Genomic DNA, 21,935 nt, shown 5'->3' with positions numbered 1-21,935 from the left:
TTTGTTTGTGCAGACTCCTACCACCTTCTAGTCCCTGTGCCTGTAATAGGTGATCAGACTGTGGTCACGAAGAATGTCGAGCTGTAGGAAGGTGACAAAGTTGAGGTCCACAAAGGCCTGCGCCTTGGGCCACTGTTGTTCCTAACTAAGGTGAATAGCTTACAGGAAGGAGTGAGGTCGTACACGTTGATGTTTGCCGATGATGTCAAGACTAATAAATACAATGACGGGTGCAAAAAATTACAGGATGACATTGGCAAATTACAGGAGTGAACAGACCCTTGTCTGTTATGTACATGGATACCTCGATAGAACGGTCATGCTCGTTATCTTCTTGTGTTATCTCGTGTTGCAATCTCCATTGTTTGGCTTGCCTATTCTTGTGCACCGATTGTAATCGTGTCTCCTTACATTATTTCCTCGCTTTTCTTCTGTTCCTTCATCCGTATTCTCCTTTGACATGTCCTGGCTTTATCCTTCATCATCTCTCTTATTAATACCTCTATATTTTCTCCTTTCATATGAGCATCTAATGAAGTTAACTATGTAGTCATATCTCTTATATCTGTTGCGTTAAAATTGAACTTTCCTGACGTTCAGATTCTTCGTCCAATCGGATCTTAACGTTGTGGAAGGAAGAGATTTCCGTTTATTCTTTTAGTAGCATTCTGCTGTTGATCCACTCGTACAGAAATTGAAAGTAGGGTATAAAGATTTACCTAAATTTCTCCTGCTCATTTGTTTCCAGCTTCCACCCGTATCGTCTTGTCCTAGTTTATTTCTGTTAAATAAGGCTGTCTTTTCTACTTTAACTATTCCTCTTGCATCTTGTCAACCACCACAAGAAGGCACATTACGAACAGGGTAATATAAGCAGCATATGGAACTCTAGCAAACATAAGCACATCGTTTAGAAATGTTAATTAGGACTCCTTCACAGCAATCTACACAACATTTGTTCGACTAATACTACAATATGCAGCACCGGGTGCATATTCCATTAAAGCATGGAACCTAATTTGAAAAAAAGTTCAAAAGTTTGTAACAAGATTTGAGCCAGAGCTAATATGGTTAAGCTATGAGAGAATAGGCTACTGAAACAAAATTTCACAACACAAGAGGATAGAAGAAACTTTGGGGGTGTATACGATTACAGCATAAGATAACTAGAGGAATAGACAAGTTGGACAAGTATATCCTCTTCAAACAGGGATGAAAGTAGGACAAAAAAGACGCAGGTGAAAGCTGTAACCGCAATGAGCCGAAGGAATGTAATGAAATGCTCGTCAGGGGGGTAGAAATAGCCTAAGATACTCTATCCCTTTGAGATGTATTTTTTTCTTGTCTCGATAAACTTACTTGAATTTGAAATGCTCGTACCCAGTACGGGTGGTTAACAATGCACTGGAGGATGATGTGGTAGCCTCTTCCATCCACAGCTTCAAGACTAGATTCGACAAAGAATTAGAACGTCAGAGAAAGAGCTAGACCTTGCTTCCTCTTGGACATTTTTAAATAAGTATCCTCTCTCGCACCATTATTGTTTACGCCATTGCTAGGGAGGGGGATGGCGGTGGCGTTTATATAGTCATCAATTCCGGTGCTGAGTGTGTACACCTGAGGACACGATTGTGTTGGCAACTGACGGTGACAGAGCTCTCGTGTGAACTGTTTCCTGTCACCCATCACATGTGGGAACCCCAGGGGCTTGCTGCGTCCCCCCAGGGGCTTGCTGCGTCCCCCAGGGACTTGCTGCGTCCCCCCAGGGACTTGCTGCGTCCCCCCAAGGACTTGCTGCGTCCCCCAGGGACTTGCTGCGTCCCCCCAGGGACTTGCTGCGTAGTCCCCAGGGACGCCGTCACATTTTGTCTCATTTTCATTATATATTGTTGCGTCTAAACTGTTTTGAAAGAATGGTATATGCAACATTTTTAATTGGCTGGTTTTAACAAAATAAATTTGAGCTGTCGAGAATTTGTGACTATTGGATGCCATTGAAATATGTGGATGAATGCAAGTATTTTCTGTTCAAACACTGTCGCATTGAAATAAGTTTATTGATGTAAAATACACACAAAGGGATGAGGTAGCTCAAGTTATTCTCACCCCGTTCAGTACATCGTGTTAACACATACATATACACACATCGCAAACAATAAACATATTACCAAACATTCTGAGATAAACATATACATTTCCTCCTTCACAAGTAGTATGGTATCAGACGTACACACAAATACTTTTATGACCTAGGTATACTGTATAGACTGTCGCATTGGTCTTGGCTTGTTCTGCTTGTATCTGAACAAAAAAGGAAATGAAACATTTTGGGGCGGAAAAGGTGCAGGAGAGATAATAGCAGTGTCGGCCCTGACAACAATGGCTTCCCCTCAGCACTTACTCCGCGCCACAGCCTTGAGGTACACGTTCATCCTCCCCGCTCTCTCAAAGGTCCACCTACCAACTGCCCACACCTGCATCTATGCCCACAATTTCGGGCCGTGTGGTCACACCCACATCTGGGAGTCTCGCACCTCATATATCCCTATGGGTTGCATCCCTGTCAACCATATCACTCACGGAAAAAATGTCCTTTATTATTCCTTTTAAAATTCTGGTCAGCGTGTCCTCCCGCGAGTCACCTCTAGCAGTGGCGTGCCGTCTTGCAAGCCCAGATGTGTCTTCAACCATACATTGCTCGTACTGTCCCCTCTCACTTACCTTGTCTGGCCTGGCGTCAGACAAGGACACTTACCTTGTCCTGGCAGGCGACAGTGCCGGCCGACGGGCACTGATGTAGCAGACGTTAGTCCTGAAATCCAATAATTTAGAACTGTAGTTGACGAATTTCTTTTAGTCTTCAGCACTGGGGGCTGAATAATACTTCCCTGCCTTCTAAACGAGGAAGTAACTGGAGAGTGTATTGTAAAGTCGCCAGCCATCCATGTCACACGCTTGATGGTTCCCTCTAATGACCAACCATGGTGCCTGCTTAAAGATGCCAGTCGTTCATGTCACAGCGTAATCTTTCTTCGTAAATGGCTTCCTGTTGTCTGGAAGAGGAAGTCTGTTAGACATGCAAAGGACCACCTTGGCTATGACGGATCTTTCCACAGGATGCTACTGACAACAGTCTACTATTGTTTCTTCTTACTGCGAGGAGGTAAGAAGGAACCAGGTTAGTCCTTACTGCGAGGTGAACAGAGGCATCGGGCGCAAGTAAAGTTGTTCAAACGTTTGGCCTTGCCCGAGACTCCACCAACGTCCGAATGTTTGTTTGATTCTCGAAGACAATGTTTCTGCCCGAAACGCTGCGCGTACTAGTGGCTTTACAAGATTGTAAATACTGTACTATGCTATGTATTCTCACAAACCCAATGTACCTTCTTGTATATAAATAAATAAATGTGTAGCGAGCCGGCTGTACTCAATACTACAGTCTTCGTGGTCTCTGCGAACTTTGATTTTGCAAGTTTTCCAATAATTTAATTGTATATTAAAATGTTATTAGAAAATTTGAAGAGGCGTAGGCTGGTCAGATACCATGTATAATAAACGTAGCATGTATGCAAAACTAGAAATGCATTGTATATTTTTATGGCTCTAAATTCTTTAACTGAAAAGATAAAGTCACTTACCTTTATGCAGCAATTGTGCCGAATTACTTAGCATCATATTTTATATTTGCTTGTTTCGTGGCGTGACAGGTGAGGCTGGTGATGTAATAGAATGACAGCCAGTCAGAGTAGAGAAGCATTAACCATGGATATGAACCAGTCCGCCGCCTCCGTCTCCTTCGGCAAGAGGAACGGCTGCTACGTGAAGAGAGGCGTGGCCTTCCTGCTGGGACTGCTCTTCGTCAGCTCGGTCGTGGCCACGGGGCTCCTCGTCTACTACTACGCCCCGCAGGTCAGGCAGCCCCAACAAAAATCTCTGGACATTAAAGAGACTACGGCGAGTGGTTTTCAGGTGAGTTCTAAGATTTTCCCAGTGTCTTCCTGGCATAATTTAAGTCTCGAGCTGGGGGGCTCTTCAGTATGTCCGTGCAGTGTTGCTTATTTTAAGCTTTGCATACAGACTAGATCTTTAAAGATGTAGTATGATCGCTCCCGGACGCAGGTTCGAATCCTCGTCACGGCCCTTGTGGATTTGTTCATTAGATCTTTAAATAGTTTTATACTGTATCAAGTCTTCTTTTAAGGACAAAAATTAGAAACCAGAATTGGAAAAAAATCATTATGAAGTTTGACTTTTGCTTTCTGTCGACCTTTACTATTACTGAAAGACAAGAAAAAGTAAGAAAAATAATGTACCTTCGTTGCTTTAGTGATTACGACCTGTTGTTCATATGAAATCTGAATAATGTGTCAATGTTCTAGTTATAAGAACATAAGAACAAAGGCAACTGCAGAAGGCCTATTGGCCCATACGAGGCAGCTCCTATCTATAACCCCCCAATCCTACTCATATACATGTCCAACCCGCGCTTGAAACAATCGAGGGACCCCACCTCCACCACGTTGCGCGGTAATTGGTTCCACAAATCAACAACCCTGTTACCGAACCAGTATTTACCCAAGTCTTTCCTAAATCTAAATTTATCCAATTAATTATGAAGTATATTGTTAAATATTCTGTTATGCCTCCTGCAGCGGCCCACCACCACTGCTCCTCCAGTTGTAACATCTACCGCCATGCCAGCTAAGGAGAAAATAAATGTGAGGCTACCCAGAGCCTTGAAGCCTCTCCACTATATGGTAAAGCTTCAACCATTTATCAATGGCAACTTTAGCATCACGGGGCACGTGGAGGTTGAGATGGAGGTTGTGGAGCCGACCTCCAACATCACCCTCCATATTGCTGACATAATTACAAAGAACAACACAATCAAGGTAATATATTAACAATAATAACATAAGATATATCTGGATAAAATCGCTGATCAAAACCAAACCATAATGAGTAATCTATCATTCCATAGTCTTAAAGTGGTAACATTTAATGACCAAAAAGCCAGACTTATAAAGACTTTTAAAGGAGCGGTCTTAAGTCTAGGTAACATCTACGAACCACAATGCTCTTCTATTCGACTGCAATGTTTACAGTTGACACCATCTGACAGTCGGAGCGGACCCGGGCTAATGATCTCCAGACACTTGTATGACAATGAACGACAGTTTTACACTGCCATTCTGAACAAGGAGCTGCGGCCTGGCGAGAAGTACGTTCTCGCTATGGACTTCGTTGGTTACCTCAATGACCAGCTGAGAGGTTTCTACAGATCTCAGTACAAAGATGCCCAAGGGCAAGAGAAGTAAGAATTGCCGATTCTTTCATTAATTGATTTTGCTTTTATCATTTGCATACAATTTAACTCTAGGGACGATGATAACCTCAACTCTGCTCTCTTGTTTTGTAGGTGGATTGCCGTAACACAGTTCCAGCCAACGGATGCCCGAAGAGCTTTCCCATGTTTTGATGAGCCCGCAATGAAGGCCACGTTCGAAGTATTCCTGGCCAGGGAGACCGCGATGTCTTCCATTTCAAACATGCCCAAGTTTGAGACAATGCCAGTGTAAGAATGGTTCACTTCTTAAACTTGTTCTAATTATACACCGAGCATTGCAAGTTTATTTTACCCAAAATCTTGTCAAAACTTACAATGTTTCTCGCTCGACAGCGAGGGCCAGGAGGGGTGGGTATGGGACCACTTCAACACCAGCGTGCCAATGTCCACCTACCTCGTCGCCTTCGTCGTCTCCGACTTCGCTCATATGGAGTCCAACGACAATGATCACGTCCTCTTCAGAGGTAGGCGATGCTGCTAGTATTGTTTCAACTATGTCCCACCATTCAATAAGGTAAAATGCATGACTAAATCATCTGGTACTGTGATATCTGGATAATGTACACAAAACATTCCCAGGTATTTAAGATACGAAAATACAGATTACTGCGAGTACTGATCTCTCCAGCGTGTAACATAAAAATATATTAACATTAGGTGATTGTAGCGCCTTCCTAAAAGTAGCTGATAATGTAAAAATTGCTTAAATTAACATAAAGCACAACAATGTGTAATGGAAAAACGTTAATATATGCGTGCATGCAATGATTAGCAATAATAATAAAACTGCACATGCACAACATAGATTTAGAAGCAAATTTCATAACCACTTGATTGAAAATGAATTAATGAGAAGTATTTGATACCCGATATTACTGCTGGCCGGCCACCGAACAATGCTGGGGAGTACAGTAAGCGCTGAGTCTGTAAAGACCCGCCCTGGCATAAACCCAGAACCATTAATCGCCAAGTTGTTCATAATTGGTGCTTTGGAGTCTGTTTAAGGACTCTTGCTGTAGTGTTGGATAATTGTAATGTTAACTTTTAAGTGGACCGCAAGTGTCGGCTTTTGGAGGGTTACATTTGTCCCTGTTTAATATAATGTTTAATGTATAAATGCACGAATCATATGACAATTTGTCCTTTTAATGTGTACGTTGGAGTGGATCAACTCAATGGTCCAAACTCCGCGGCAGCTTCTAAATTTCTCCTTATCTTAGCTCAGGTGATGATCAGAGTTTAATGACTGTTTCGGTGTGACTGTTTATCATCTCAAATGTATCGACCAAAGTTACAGTTGAGCAGCTGGGCGAGACCCTTCAACTGTACGCGGGTCGACACATGGTCACGTCCACACCCGTGACCCGGGTGGGAGTGTGTTCGAACCCCACACGTGTGATCCCGGATGGTCAAAGTGATTGGGCACTTTTCCTTCTCTCTTCTCGTATCCCAGCTCTTATCCTGTTTTAATGTCCCTTCCATGTGTTGTATAGCTCTGGCGCTTTCTGTTGATAGTTATCAGTTTCATCATTTCCTTACAGTGAAGGCTCGCCAATCTGCTATTCAGCAGGCAAACTACGCCCTCCAGACAGGCCCCAAAATTCTCACCTTCTTTGAGAAATACTTCAACGTACCTTACCCTCTCCCTAAGCAAGACATGATCGCCATTCCCGACTTCTCTGCCGGAGCCATGGAGAACTGGGGACTAATCACTTACAGGTTAGACATAGTATTTAAGCTATTTTTATGTACCATATTTTTCTATCGACTTGAGAATGGTCCAGGACGGACCGAAACGTCGTCGTCCCTTCACCTTCTAGTGTGTGGTCTGGTCAACATACTTTAGCCACGTTATTGTGACTCATCGCCTGCATATTTTTCTAATTATTATAGTACTTGCAAACCACATTCTTCCTACAGCATGATGGCAAGTCTGATAACAGGTGTCTGGCTTACGGTACAAAAATAATGCTATTGCATGGTACTGGAAGCATTACAGCTTCAGGAAGCAGCCGGGAAAATGAGTGAGATTTTCTGTAACTTTTCTGTAGATGCAGGAAGCCTTGGTGTCCAGTCGCAGGGAATCGGGAGTTAAATGGAAAACCGTATATTGCAGCAAGAGCAGGTGCTGTTGTTAAAGTGATAGAACCAGTGATTTTAGACTCGCGAGACGGGAAAAGTTAAATATCCCGAGGGTTTAAGGGTGAACGACGGTATGGCAGGACACTGTGTCCAAGCAACCTCTGGAAAAAGAACTGGAAACCTCTTCTTCTTCTTCTGAAATCGGAAGAAGAGTTGGTGATTCGTGGCTCCGTCACTCGCAAAGATAATACTCGTTCTCCAGGTAACCAATCATTGATTACCTGGAGGACGCCCAATAAAGACTCCACTCAAATCAGTGGCTCTTGGGCATAAATTGGAAGGGTGGTGATCTCTCAAGGTGCAGGGATGCGACGTTGTCATACATTGTAATTTAAATTACAATTTTAGTAATAAATTTTGCCTAGATTCTGACCTTCGCTAAAGGATATCTTAAGGATTGGGGTGGCTGTCGTGGGATATTGAATATGGAGTTAATGCTTTAATTTGTACCACGATCACTGACACTTAGGATATTTAATTCCTTCCTCATATTGAACATTTTGGTGGTATGGGAGCACGAGGGCAATCCTCGTGGCTTAGTTTGGCCTTCCAGGAATGATCTGATACCTGAGCAAGCAAGCGAGCGAGCGAGCAAGCAAGCAGGCAAGGGTGCAGCATAATTATCTATTATATGCGAAATGAATCATTTTAAAATTCTGATATTTGTGCCATAGTTGGAATTGAATCCTGCCACAGTCGAGAGTACTGAGCTCCTCTCTACATTAATGCTAGACTGGTTAACCTGGCCATACAGCGAGACATGGAGCCCAAGGTTTTTGACTCTGGCAACATAGTCCGGCTGAGATCCATCACATAGTCCGGCTGAGATCCATCACATAACTTACACATTGCGAGCAGGTTCTCCCCGTCTGGGTGTCAACTGATTGAGCATATTTGACGCGATTAAAAGCTTAGATTTTTACATGTTGTCAATTGAGACTTCCGGGAGTTTGTGTTCTTACAAATACTTAACATTAGAGTTTATATTGTGATATATATGACCCGTTTGTTACCATTATTGTTGTCTGTGTTATTTATTATTTCTTCTCTCGGATGACAGGGAGACGGCCATGCTGTACGACCCGCTGGTGTCGGCCGCGTACAACAAGCAACGGGTGGCTGTGGTGGTCGCTCATGAGCTGGCTCACCAGTGGTTCGGCAACCTGGTCACCCCTGACTGGTGGACCGACCTCTGGCTCAATGAAGGATTCGCCTCCTTTATGGAGTACGTCGGTGTGGACCATGTGAGTAAACAGGATAGGCGCTTGTTGATTAGCGGGAAGACTGCGGTTATCTTGAGGTTATCTTGAGATGATTTCGGGGCTTTTTAGTGTCCCCGCGGCCCGGTCCCCGACCAGGCCTCCACCCCCAGGAAGCAGCCCGTGACAGCTGACTAACACCCAGGTACCTATTTTACTGCTAGGTAACAGGGGCATAGGGTGAAAGAAACTCTGCCCATTGTTTCTCGACGGCGCCTGGGATCGAACCCGGGACCACAGGATCACAAGTCCAGCGTGCTGTCCGCTCGGCCGACCGGCTCCCCTAATCACACCGGCGGTGTACTAATAAAGAGCACAGGTTGTGCTGTCATGTTGTGACTGCTGGGCGGGTTGATTAGTGTGCACCTATCTGTGGTTACGGGCAAGTTGAGGTCTAGCTCTGCATGCCCCGCCTACTAGCCCTGATGTATGTGTTGCGCTATAGCTTAACTGTTCTGATTAAATTTTTCGTCAAATCTGTCCTTGAAAAGTTGTGGATAGAGTTGATTTCAACTTCTTTAATCGGTGCATTCGACTTGTTGACCATGCATACAGGGTACGAGTATTTACTTGCATTTTTTAGACTAATTTGTGTTTCCAGCTTCCACTTGTATCCTCTTGTCTTCTTTTAAAGCGAGAGAAAGTTTGACTAAAATATTAAGTTACAATCTTTTTAACGTGTGATTGAAATTATAAATTGTACACGTAGGTAATCACGTATGGGTATGTTTGGGATGCCCCAAAGGAATATCTGAAATATTGTCAGATACCGTTGGGGATTTTTGGGGAGTCAGATTTGGGGAGCCGGTCGGCCGAGCGGACAGCACACTGCACTTGTGATCCTGTGGTCCTGGGTTCGATCCCAGGCGCCGGCGAGAAACAATGGGCAGAGTTTCTTTCACCCTATGCTCCTGTTACCTAGCAGTAAAATAGGTACCTGGGTGTTAGTCAGCTGTCACGGGCTGCTTCCTGGGGGTGGAGGCCTGGTCGAGGACCGGGCCGCGGGGACACTAAAAGCCCCGAAATCATCTCAAGATAACCTCAAGACTCAAGATAACCGTGTCATTGCCAAGACTGAAAGGTAAATAGATGACGGTGCCTCATGATATCTCCATGTAGGATGGTGATGGCGTTCTTTAATGACGAGTCCTTTTCTCCCTAGGCTGAGCCCACCTGGAAGATGATGGATCAGGTGGTGCCTGAGGCTCTTCAGGATGTGTTCTCCTTAGACTGGCTGGAGTCGTCTCACCCCATCAGCATCCCTGTCGGACACCCGGACGAGATCAATGAAATATTTGATCGTATCTCGTACTCAAAGGGTCAGTATTCCTCTGGAAACACTACAGTCTACGTCCGCCAATACTTGGGGTTTGCGATTTTGTTAAATTTATTATGATTTAAAACATTTATTGCAGACTTTACTGTAATTTTCACTTGTAATATTTTGCATTTTACAACTATCAGTGGTTTGCAATATGTAAAACATTTATACAGTTTATAAGTCGGTGAAGTTACATGACGTTACAAAGTTGACAGACGACAATCATCCATTATAATATGGACACACAGGATGACATATGCCATTAAATATAATAGTCCTCACATTAACACACACCTCGTGGACATTTTGTGTATATTAAATGTCCACGATTTTTTTTTCTTTCGCATATATGATCAACAGTTAGAGAGATTACTTTTTTTTCGAATTTCCTTTGCGATTTTCAGCGACATATGACACAAATTTGTATTGTTTGGTGTTTGCTAATTGATGTATTGAGTTCTTGAGAGTAATTATTATCGTTTATGACAGGTGCATCTATTATTCGCATGATGAACTACTTCTTGACGGAGAGCACCTTCAGAAGGGGCCTCTCTAACTACCTCAACCAACTGTAAGTAGCTTCTCTGAATCTTTAACTACCAAAGAATGTACTAATGAAGTCAAGCTGAGGACTGGCGGGTGAGAGGCGCACAGACTGGCATCTTAGACTCTGGTGCGAGGATGAGCAAGGAGACGGGAACTTTTAATAGTCTTGGCCAGGATTAATAGAGTCCAATTACGAAACCGGTACATCTTTCCTCAATCTTGACGGTATAGTTTGTATTTAATATAACGTTTAAAGAGTTTGGAAGCTCTACGTGGTAGTTTATCATAACTACGCTACAGTGATCGAGTTAAGGTGTCAAGTTTTTGTGTAGGTTGAACAAATCCACAAGGGCCGTGACGAGGATTCGAACCTGCGTCCGGGAGCATCCCAGACACTGCCTTAATCGACTGAACTTCATTTGATACATTACGTTAGTGTGATTTCTGTGTGTAATTTGTGTAGGTTCTTTGGACAAATACGGCTTCTTGTCCCTGCCACCGGGAATTATAATACTCTTAATTTCATAGTTTGTGAATCTATTGTATAAGGCATTATACAAATATAAAATCTATTGCATAAAATAACAAAAAATCAATAAAAATAAAAATCTATTGTATATAATAAAAAAAATCAATAAAAATAAAAATCTATTGTATATAAATCTATCTTGTATATTATATTGTATTAATATTATATATAAATCTATCTGTATATAAATCTATTGTATATAAAAAGTATAAAAATCTATTGTATATAAATCTATAAGGCATAAAACGAAAACGAAATTGTCATCAGAAAGTACAAGAGCGCCGAGCAAGATGACCTGTGGCAGTACCTGACGGAGGCTGCACATGAAGACGGCACACTGCCGCCACACGCAACAGTCAAGAAGATCATGGACACATGGACCCTGCAGATGGGCTACCCTGTCATCAAGGTGACGAGGAGCGCTGACGGCACCTCTGCTAAGGTTACTCAGGTTAGCAATTCTTTAGTGGTGTTTGTTGTTTTTAGATTCAGCTACTGGGAAGAAAATGTTTCAAGTAGCACGGGCTATGGTGAGCCCGTAGTGGACTTACCCGGCACGGGAGCGGGGCAAGTAGCACGGGCTATGGTGAGCCCGTAGTGGACTTACCTGGCACAGGAGCGGGGCAAGTAGCACGGGCTATGGTGAGCCCGTAGTGGACTTACCCGGCACGGGAACGGGGCAAGTAGCGCGGGCTATGGTGAGCCCGTAGTGGACTTACCTGGCACAGGAGCGGGGCAAGTAGCTCGGGCTATGGTGAGCCCGTAGTGGACTTACCCGGCACGGGAACGGGGCAAGTAGCGCGGGCTATGGTGAGCCCGTAGTGGACTTACCCGGCACGGGAACGGGGCAAGTAGCGCGGGCTATGGTGAGCCCGTAGTGGACTTACCCGGCACGGGAACGGGGCAAGTAGCGCGGGCTATGGTGAGCTCGTAGTGGATTTACCTGGCACAGGAGCGGGGCAAGTAGCACGGGCTATGGTGAGCCCGTAGTGGACTTACCCGGCACGGGAACGGGGCAAGTAGCGCGGGCTATGGTGAGCCCGTAGTGGACTTACCCGGCACGGGAACGGGGCAAGTAGCGCGGGCTATGGTGTGCTCGTAGTGGACTTACCTGGCACAGGAGCGGGGCAAGTAGCACGGGCTATGGTGAGCCCGTAGTGGACTTACCTGGCACAGGAGCGGGGCAAGTAGCACGGGCTATGGTGAGCCCGTAGTGGACTTACCCGGCACAGGAGCGGGGCAAGTAGCACGGGCTATGGTGAGCCCGTAGTGGACTTACCTGGCACAGGAGCGGGGCAATTAGCACGGGCTATGGTGAGCCCGTAGTGGACTTACCCGGCACAGGAGCGGGGCTGTGACTGGATTTAGTGGTAGCAAGTCGTGTGGAGGAGGAAAGGCCATGTGTACGACCTGCATCAGCAGCAGAGAAAAAAATTGTAGTATATTTGAAGATTATAGCTGTTAAATAATGATATTTCCGATGTCCATTCATTGTATCACAATGCTTTATATTTTGCACGACTGACAAATAATTACTAAAGATTTCAAGCGGCAGCAGATAGATCCTAACAAGGCAACTTACAAAATGTCTTTCATTAATAAATCTTTCAATGTATAATTCTTTCTTCTGCCAGTTGTACTTTATTCCTGCAACACCATTACCCCCAACTTTACCATTCAGATCACCCAATACAATTATCCTGTAACACCTCTTAGTTTTATACCAATCTCGTTCACAAACGTACCCAATCAAATCCGTGTAAGAATGAATAATTTAAGCAAGTTTGATATTGTTACAGGAACGATTTCTGCTGGTGAAGAGCGCGAACTCTTCCGACACCCACGACTACAGGTGGTGGGTCCCTCTGACCTACACCACTCAGGATAACCCCAATTTTAACAACACGAAAGCCATGGTGTGGATGAAGGAGTCTGACAAGGAGGTAACCGTCCCTTCGCTGCCTGGGAAGGACCAGTGGGTCATCTTCAATGTACAAGAGACGGGTTATTATCGAGTGAACTATGACGAGCAGAATTGGAAGTTGCTCATCCGGCAGTTGAATACCGACCACCTGGCCATCCACGTGATCAACCGCGCTCAGATCATCGACGACGCTATGGACCTCGCACGAGCTGGTACGTCGGGTTTGTTTAGCTTCTGAATGTATAGTACAGTGCAGAAGAGGTTCCCTGAAGGGTTGTCCAAGGCAGGTTCAGTCATGGTCATTGTAAGGGACAGAACACTGAAGGCTTGGCACTTGATATGACATTTGTGTCCTTAGCTAAGATAGCACTGGTGATGCTGACCAGAGCTTGCTCAATATTGGTCCCTGTCACGTCAGACACTTCGAGAAATTTAATACCAGCCTCGTCTGCCAGCTCCTTCCCTCTTCGCCATGTCACCTGTCTTATCACCCCCTTGCCATCCCCAATGTGTGTGTGTGTGTGTGTAGTGCGGGCTCACCATAACCCGCACCAATGTAACGTACGATTATGTTACGTTGTTGGGTAGATTAGATACAATGTTTAGTGAGTTTCATATTTATTTTGTAGTCCTGGATACAGCAGTGTCGTGGACGTTGAGATGGAGCTTGGAGCAGAGAGCTAAGTGTGGCCGGAGAATTCGCAAATTTAAGCTACTTGGAACTTTTTGTTCCAAGTAGCGAATCTACAACAACATTATTCTGCAAATGTGCTTTTCTTCAGAAAGTCTTGCGAGGAGCTCGATAGCTACTGGTGCATTTAAACATTAACAATCGCATTATTGGTATAGTAAATTTTAAATTTTGCCCCGAGGGACGAGTTTATTGGGCAGCGCCACTCATCTTGTGAGTGGACATACCGCCATAGCAGCATGTACAACACTCCCCAATAGGAAGAAAACCCGCTGGGTTGTTCATCCTGTATAGTAAATCACGAGTTACTTGTTACCGTCTGGCTTCGGTGAGCTTATGCAATATGTTAACTACATCCAGTGATTTGATGGGGTCGTGTTACTTAAAACATTGACATGTTTAACAATCCTGAACTCTGGCCTGACGACATTAATTTTACCCTTTAAAAACTCCAAATCTTCTGTGGTGATTCCGAACCATCGTTTCTGTAAGAACGACTTGGTTGATTCACATGCCACAGGTGTGGCAGAAGACATCCTTTGCATACATCGCCAGTTCACAACAATGCGGCGTTGATTTTATTTACACGTGCAGTCTTATTTCACGTGTCATATTATGTAGTCTTCCTCATTCAATAATGATGATTTCTGGAAAATTGCATACACCTCGCGCCGTTCTTAGAGTGCTTAGTTACTTTCAATTGGTTCTACTTCCGTTTGGGTACCTTCGGTTGAGTTGAATTGATTTGAAGAGCTGCTGAATGTGAACAGAATTGCGAGACATCCATGCTCCGTTATTGTCGTACCGTGACTGTTGTTGTCTTGGGCTGTCTTCTGGGAAGGAGCCACTTTTCTGACGGGACCGAACATCTTTCACAACCCACCCTCCAAAAATGGTACCTGTAGGGACTCTGAACTGTATAAAATAGGGAGTTTTCACCCGTAAAATGTTTTCATGCCCGTGCCACTTCTTGGGTGGCTTAAGCTTAATATCTCCCCCTCCCCACCACCCTAAAAAAATGGTTTTGTATGCCCTTAGGATGCCTACTTTACAAGACTGACAATCTAACCAACTTAATCTAGCGTGTCCTCGGCCTAAATATGCAACTCTTGGCCTATTATGCGCAAATCATAGACCAAATTTAATATAAATTGCTATTTTACTAGGCCTAAGAAAGGTTAGTTTGCATTTTTCTCTGGCTCTCTCCAAAACGTGGACCCCCCCAACCCTCTCTATCTTTTTTTTTACATTCCATCAATAATTTGTATATCAATTTTTGGAGGATGGATTAATTCGGTTACTGTTCACTTGATCTGATCGGCACCTATTTGCAAAAAATAGTTGAATATTTATACAAATAGAGAAGCAGTTTGTGCATACAGCAATAACAGGCACTCGACTCCACAGATACAATTATTTAAGTGCGTAGATTTACATGCGCGCCCACACGTACGTTCATATTTGCTCAGGTGCACAGATTCTAAAATGTACAGATGCACAGCTGCACACGCGCACAAATATTCCAGTGTACAGATCCAACAGATACACATACGAACAGATGCACATATGTGTATACAAACATATGCACAGACAGGTACATATAATTCTACAAAGATTTTTATCTGTGTTTAGGAAAGATTTAAGACCTTTATTCTTGTTGAAACCTCAAAATACATTTTTTCACGGTAGATTTCGGCTTAAAAAGCTTAATATTTATTTAGCAAATATCTCGACTTCACTGGATGAATTTTAGAAGTGAAAGAAAAATTGACAAAGCTGTTTACGCACTTTTTTAATTTGTTGGAGAAATGGTGGAATATGAATGTTATTGTTTACCTTCTTCAGGTCGGTTATCGTACGAGACGAATATGAATGTTATTGTTTACCTTCTCAGGTCGGTTATCGTACGAGACGAATATGAATGTTAGTTTACCTTCTCAGGTCGGTTATCGTACGAGACGAATATGAATGCTATTGTTTACCTTCTTCAGGTCAGTTATCGTACCAGACGGCACTGGGGGTGATCGCCTACTTGGAGAAGGAGGAGGAGTACGTACCGTGGTACTCGGCACTGGAGAACCTTCACTACCTCAAGCAGATGTTTACCCGCTCTGGCAACTATGGCGCTCTCAAGGTACGTACCAGACGAATATGAATGTCATTGTTTACCTTCTTCAGGTCAGTTATCGTACGAGACGAATATGAATGTTTTACCTTCTCCTTACTCTGGCAACATTATGCTATTCTCACACACAGAGATCACACTAACGTGATGCATCAAATGAACAAATCCACAAGGGAGAGGCTACGGGATCCAGTAAGTTCAGTAGAACTTCGGTTTCAAGTCTTTTTAACCCTGTCGTAGCTCAGTCGATTAAGGCAGTGTCTGGGATGCTCCCGGACGCAGGTTCGAATCCTCGTCACGGCCCTTGTGGATTTGTTCATTATGTTATTCTGTTAACCATTCCTCAATGGAAGTATATGGAATTTGGTTAGGTTTTTTTAATGTTGCGTTGTTTTTAATTTTGTCTTTATATTTTTTAACTCTTTTTGCAATGATGAAACTTAAAACAAATATGAAAATCTGCCAATATCTTGAACAAATCCACAAGGGCCGTGACGAGGGTTCGAACGTACGTCCTAGAGGATCCCCAGATGCGCCTTAATCTCGTACGATCCTCTGGGACGTAGGTTCGAACCCTCGTCACGGCCCTTGTGGATTTGTTCATTTGATGCATCACGCTATTGTGATTTCTGTGTTTCCCAATATCTTGATAATCACACTGTGGTGAACTGTGAACTGTAAAATGGTGTGGGTGGGACTGTATACATAAGTAGTTTCCCGGGATCTATTTGTTATGTGGACAAGAGTAATAATAATAATAATAATATTTGATTTAGGAAAAGTACATACATAGATGCAGAGTTACAAACATTCTGATTTAAAGAAAGAGCTAGTACTTACAATACCTAAAGCCACTAGTACGCATACTTTCGGGCAAAGTAGTAGTGGATGTGAAGACATCTACGAAGACATGTCATAGTCTCGACAACACACACGTGGTCTCAAAGGCCCAATAAAATAAATAACTCGTCTATTTCTATCTGTACGTGTTCATAACTGTGTCTTTGTTGGTGGAAACAGAACTACCTGCTCTCCATCCTCACTCCGCTCTACAATTCTGTGGGTTTCGAGGACAATATAAGCGACCCTCACCTGGAGCAGTTCAAGCGTGTGAGGGCACTGAGGTGGGCTTGCACCCTCGAGCACAAGGACTGTGTCGAGAACTCGGTCGCTCTCTATCAGAAGTGGATGCATAATCCTACCAACCGCAGGTAGGACTAGTAATGGAAGACTTCCATATGGTTTATTCGTATTTTACGGCGATCGCTACAAATATTTGAGACATTGGGAGCAGGAATATTTTTTTCTGGTGTAAGTAAATGGTTCCTTGTAATTGTGTGAACAGTATTGTGTCGCCGAACTTGAAGAGCACAGTGTACTGTGCCGCTATTGCTGCCGGAGGCGAGGAGGAGTGGAACTTTGGGTGGAAGCAGTACCTGGCCTCCAACGTCGGCTCTGAGAAGTCGACGCTACTCTCTTCACTGGGATGTACCAAGAAGATTTGGATCTTGTCTCGGTTAGTTGAAATTAGTAACTAGTATTTAAGGAACCTTTGTTTAATAAGGTGCTGTGAATGATGAGTCAGTGAGGTTGAACACCGTTATGCCTGGTTAATAACTGGATGACTCGCAACTGGGTCATACTTCATAGGATCAATTCTGTAGTATGACTGCCGAGTTCCCTGTCCGAAACTCGGGAAAGAATCACACTGCGATTAGCTATTAGGAGACATTGTCAAGCTTATACCCCGTAATGTACCAGGTGGACCACTTAACATGTTGATTCTGTTTAACATTGTCTATCCTGCAGGTACCTTGACATGACCTTCACAGCTGGCAGTGGTATTAGGAAGCAAGATGCAAGAACTGCGTTCTCCTCCGTGGCCATGAACAGTGTAGGTCACTACCTGGCCTGGAACTATGTTAGGGATAAATGGCAGAACATTATGGACTAGTGAGTATGAAATATGAACTTTTTGGCTTGTGTTGGCTTGTTTATATTGCACCAAACACATCTTGAACCTTGTTTACGTAAAACAAAGCTTATAAGACTACATAATGCCCTTTTAACTTAGCGTGGATAAACTAATTTCAGCTATGGATCAGGCCTGTTCACCATTCCTAAAATCATCCAGGTGTCTACAGAATCCTTAAACACTGACCTGGAACTGAAGGAGGTAAGTTAGCACCCAAACCTGGTGAAGTCCAACCCGTTCTCGCACTTTCGTATAGTCAATATTGACTTATATGCACATATGCACGTATTTAATAAGTCAATATTGACTATACGAAAGTGCGAGAACGGGTTGCAAAGTCACAAGGACATGATCGTTGTGACCAACACGCGCACACAACGATCAACTAAGTTGTTGTTGGTCGTGTTTTTACAAGGAAGATATCAATTAAATGCTTGAAACATGGTTTGTCATTTTTTTTTTAAGTTTGAAAATAATTAAGAAAAAGTTGCTAATGAACCACTTCACAGTTAACATCAGTCAATTGGTTTTGCAGATTGTGTGTATCAGAAGAAAGTGATATTAATAATTGCATGTTGATTAAAGATTACCTATGTAACTAGTATTGTTGAGCGATCCTTAGTTTGATGTAAAAGATATATATCTTGTGTAGCATTTACAACGCTTGAAGGTAAAATTAATAAAATTACAGGAATTGTGTAAATATAACACTGGTGTAACTGAAAACTCAAGGACCTTTATGGTGTGTGTATATTCACTGGTGTGATTGGGTTCATTTCTCTGGCATTTCGCTGTAAATAGGTTTCAATTCTCTCCCTCGTTGGCACAGACCTTGTGCAGCAAGGAGACTGTCACCCCATTACCGTAGTCAGGTGTGGCTTCTGATTCACCCCCTCGGATAATTTTGATATCGTTCGCCTTATGCGTTTTTGTTCTCGTATTGGCATCCTTGGTGACATCTAGCGCCCTCTGATTGTTCCGCACATTTGATGGCGCTACATAGCCTTAGGGGTTCGGTGCCTTCCTTTGATAATTACTTACTTCTGATGCACCCTTCATGGCTGACGAAGCGACGTGCAACCAATGTGTGTTAAGTGCTCCCCATTACATTATGACCGTCAGATACCCCCGCCGCAGGGATATTTTACAATTATTACCTGCGTTGTCCAAGTCCAAACTCCATTACGGGCTATTCATGCCCGTGCCACCTTTTGGGTGGCTTAATCTTTATCAATCAATCGATAATCCAGACTCTATGACAAACCGGCCGTTTCTGTGTCATCGGTGCTTCATTTATATCTAAAATGATCATTGTTATTTCACGACTTTATCACAGCGTTTTGCCAGTCAGTTATTGCTAGTATTATGGATTTAAATTTAAATAAACAAAGTGAATGAATGCTGGAGAAGGGGGAACTAGTGTATTTACCCATCAGTATTTGTCTACGAGGAAGTGAGGGCTAGCCTCACTTCACTAATTTAGCTGTTCTGAATCGGTACATTACATTTGCTGACCTCCCACAAAGAGTAAGAGTATTTCTTTGTATCTCTTAGACTATTTGTTTGCGTTTAAAGCTTAGTTATATTCCCTCGTCCAACTTTTAAATCTAGAGATCTAATCATTGTTTGTATCTTAATTGAATTTTCTCGTTTTCCAGCTGAAGCTGTTCAAAGAAAGAAATTCTGGCAACCTGGGTACAGCTAAAAGAGCTGTTGATCAAGCTATTGAGAAAACTGCCAATAACATTGCTTGGGTAGACACCAACCTCAAGGTTATCATGCAGTGGCTTCAAGACCGAGGCTTCTCCATCAAACTCAGCAGCCAGTGAACGCTACACTCTGGCTTCCCGGACGCAGTCAGACATCCTTAACACTAAGGTTATGAGTGTGTATTTGGTGCTCATGAATGTGTGTGTGTGTGTGTGTGTGTGTGTGTATGAAAGATTTAAATGTTTTTCCCTACATCATATTTACAGATACGCACACTGGTGGAAATAGTACCCTGGAAACACAAACCGAAACTGTCTCTGTTTTCCGCGTGTTACAACTTGTAATAAAGTTGTTACATCTTGGCTCAACGTGTTTATGACGTATTAGAACGTTGTTCAACTTGCTATATTGATTGTTATAACTGGTTAGGAGGTGTTAAAACTTGTTCGAACGTTGTAGTTTCGGTGTGTGTTTGGCGGGTATCCAATAGTATTTTTATTTTTATTCACTCATTTCCAAGTGAGACACGGAAAGAACTTGTTTAGTGTCAGAGTAGTTAACAAATGGAATGCACTAGGAAGTGATGTAGTGGAGGCAGATTTCACACACACAGTTTCAAATCTAGATATGATAGAGCCCAGTCGGCTCAGGAATCTGTAAACTGGTTGATTGCCAGTTGAGAGGCGGGACCAAAGATCTCAACCCCCCGCAAGTACAATTAGGAGAGTACACGCTCTCACTAACTCCCTGAGAAGGGGTACCCGGGTCTGCCTCCTTCACTATCACTAATAACACTGTGACAACATTTCACACAGACTTTATGGATTGTGTTGATGAACCGATTAAGAGGAAAACATATCGTGAACATTTTTGTGTTTTAAAGGGGAAGCATTTGTTAACTTTGGCATGATCAGCACAGTTTCTGATATGGCCAAAAATGATTGTAACTATTCAGTCCAGTCATATGATATTGACATTTTCCTGGGAGGTCACATTGGCAGTGTGACTTGGTACTAGTTTCTTTGACGAAAAGTCTGACCCGCCCATGTTGGGCACGTACCCAAGAGCTATTACTGGGAAAAACTGGTAAACCTAGCACCAAGTATCTGGCTTCCAACCTCAGACAGATACTTCCATTCATTTATATGCAACAAAATCAGTATCATAAAAGATTGTTACGTGGAAATAATCGCATTCAAAAGGAAATAATTAGAAACTATTTTCCCTATAGTTGTACATTGTGTACGAGTAGGCTACAGTGAAGCCTATACTATCCTAGTGGTCTCATGCTTTGTTCACTTATCCTCTGGTTATTTCTGCATAGACATGTATCTTACATGATATCAACATATATTTATATAAACTATATTTTTTATATATTATCCAGACATTTATAGAAGCTTGTGAGCGCATTTTTGTATTGTACCTGCACAACAGTTGTATGTCATAAACACTTATATTATTAATTATAATTTTACGGGGGAAGCTCATGTTTATCTGGGGCCAGATTCACGAAGCAGTTACGCAAGCACTTACGAACCTGTACATCTTTTCTCAATCTTTTGGCGGCTTTGTTTACAATTATTAAACGGTTAATGAGCTCCGAAGCACCAGGAGGCTGTTTATAACAATAACAACAGTTGATTGGCAAGTTTTCATGCTTGTAAACTGTTTAATAAATGTAACCAAAGCCGTCAAAGATTGAGGAAAGATGTACACGTTCGTAAATGCTTGCGTAACTGCTTCGTGAATCTGGCCCCTGGTCTCTGGATGTGGTGTTTACTTGGGCCGCCGATTTAAATTTGTTGAAATTTGTATTTACATTATATTCACATTTACATTATACTCACATTTACATTATATTCACATTATTTTATAACTTTGTTCATAACCCGTACATTTATATAAATAATTTTTTTTTGTAAATGACACTCAATATAACATCCATTTTTCAATATTTAATTCGAATGCAATATTTTTTAAGGCAAAATTGTTGTACATATTTTAGTCATTTGGGTTGTCTCGTGTTTTCTTGGTGGGAAACCTCTTGACACTCACGCCAAGAGGTAATTTATTAACATAAATTTGTTTAGCAGAAAATAATCGACAACCCGCAGAGCAAGACTGTAAGCACAATAAAAATAGATAAATCCTAATAGTTATTAACTCCTATATTTTGTATTACGTCACTTGGGCTGGACGGTGCCAGTGGCTTTCTGGTTTTCTGAATAAAATAGCTTCGGTATGTCTATAATGTTGGTTCGTAGATGAATTGTCTAAGGAAGTCTTACTTTTCCGCTGAGGTCTGATAAAGACCTTATGGGTCCTCTGTAATCCTTTTTGCGCTACCACTCACAGGATGAGTA

The 21,935-nt window shown here is 42.7% G+C and overlaps 1 protein-coding gene across 4 annotated transcripts in view; it reads left to right on the top strand.

The window, feature by feature from the left end:
* LOC123773692 (aminopeptidase N) overlaps positions 1–21,720 on the top strand; it is a 41,519-nt gene extending 19,799 nt beyond the window's left edge. For all 4 annotated transcript variants that reach the window (XM_045767544.2, XM_045767543.2, XM_069312479.1 and 1 more), the window contains exons 2-18: positions 3,708–3,969; positions 4,653–4,892; positions 5,106–5,314; positions 5,420–5,575; positions 5,681–5,811; positions 6,889–7,066; positions 8,550–8,733; positions 9,911–10,067; positions 10,559–10,640; positions 11,412–11,595; positions 12,944–13,280; positions 15,751–15,893; positions 16,905–17,095; positions 17,230–17,400; positions 17,694–17,837; positions 17,979–18,060; positions 19,518–21,720. In XM_045767544.2, the coding sequence (XP_045623500.1) occupies positions 3,730–3,969; positions 4,653–4,892; positions 5,106–5,314; positions 5,420–5,575; positions 5,681–5,811; positions 6,889–7,066; positions 8,550–8,733; positions 9,911–10,067; positions 10,559–10,640; positions 11,412–11,595; positions 12,944–13,280; positions 15,751–15,893; positions 16,905–17,095; positions 17,230–17,400; positions 17,694–17,837; positions 17,979–18,060; positions 19,518–19,688 (3,000 nt within the window). In that variant the 5' untranslated portion in view covers positions 3,708–3,729 and the 3' untranslated portion in view covers positions 19,689–21,720. The remainder of the gene's footprint in view (positions 1–3,707; positions 3,970–4,652; positions 4,893–5,105; positions 5,315–5,419; positions 5,576–5,680; positions 5,812–6,888; positions 7,067–8,549; positions 8,734–9,910; positions 10,068–10,558; positions 10,641–11,411; positions 11,596–12,943; positions 13,281–15,750; positions 15,894–16,904; positions 17,096–17,229; positions 17,401–17,693; positions 17,838–17,978; positions 18,061–19,517) is intronic.
* Positions 21,721–21,935: the final 215 nt, after the last annotated feature.

This window comes from Procambarus clarkii, chromosome 72 (genome assembly GCF_040958095.1).
Source record: "Procambarus clarkii isolate CNS0578487 chromosome 72, FALCON_Pclarkii_2.0, whole genome shotgun sequence".
NCBI lineage: Eukaryota > Metazoa > Arthropoda > Malacostraca > Decapoda > Cambaridae > Procambarus > Procambarus clarkii.
Note: the sequence above shows the minus strand (reverse complement) of the source record. Positions and strands in the feature narration are given on the sequence as shown.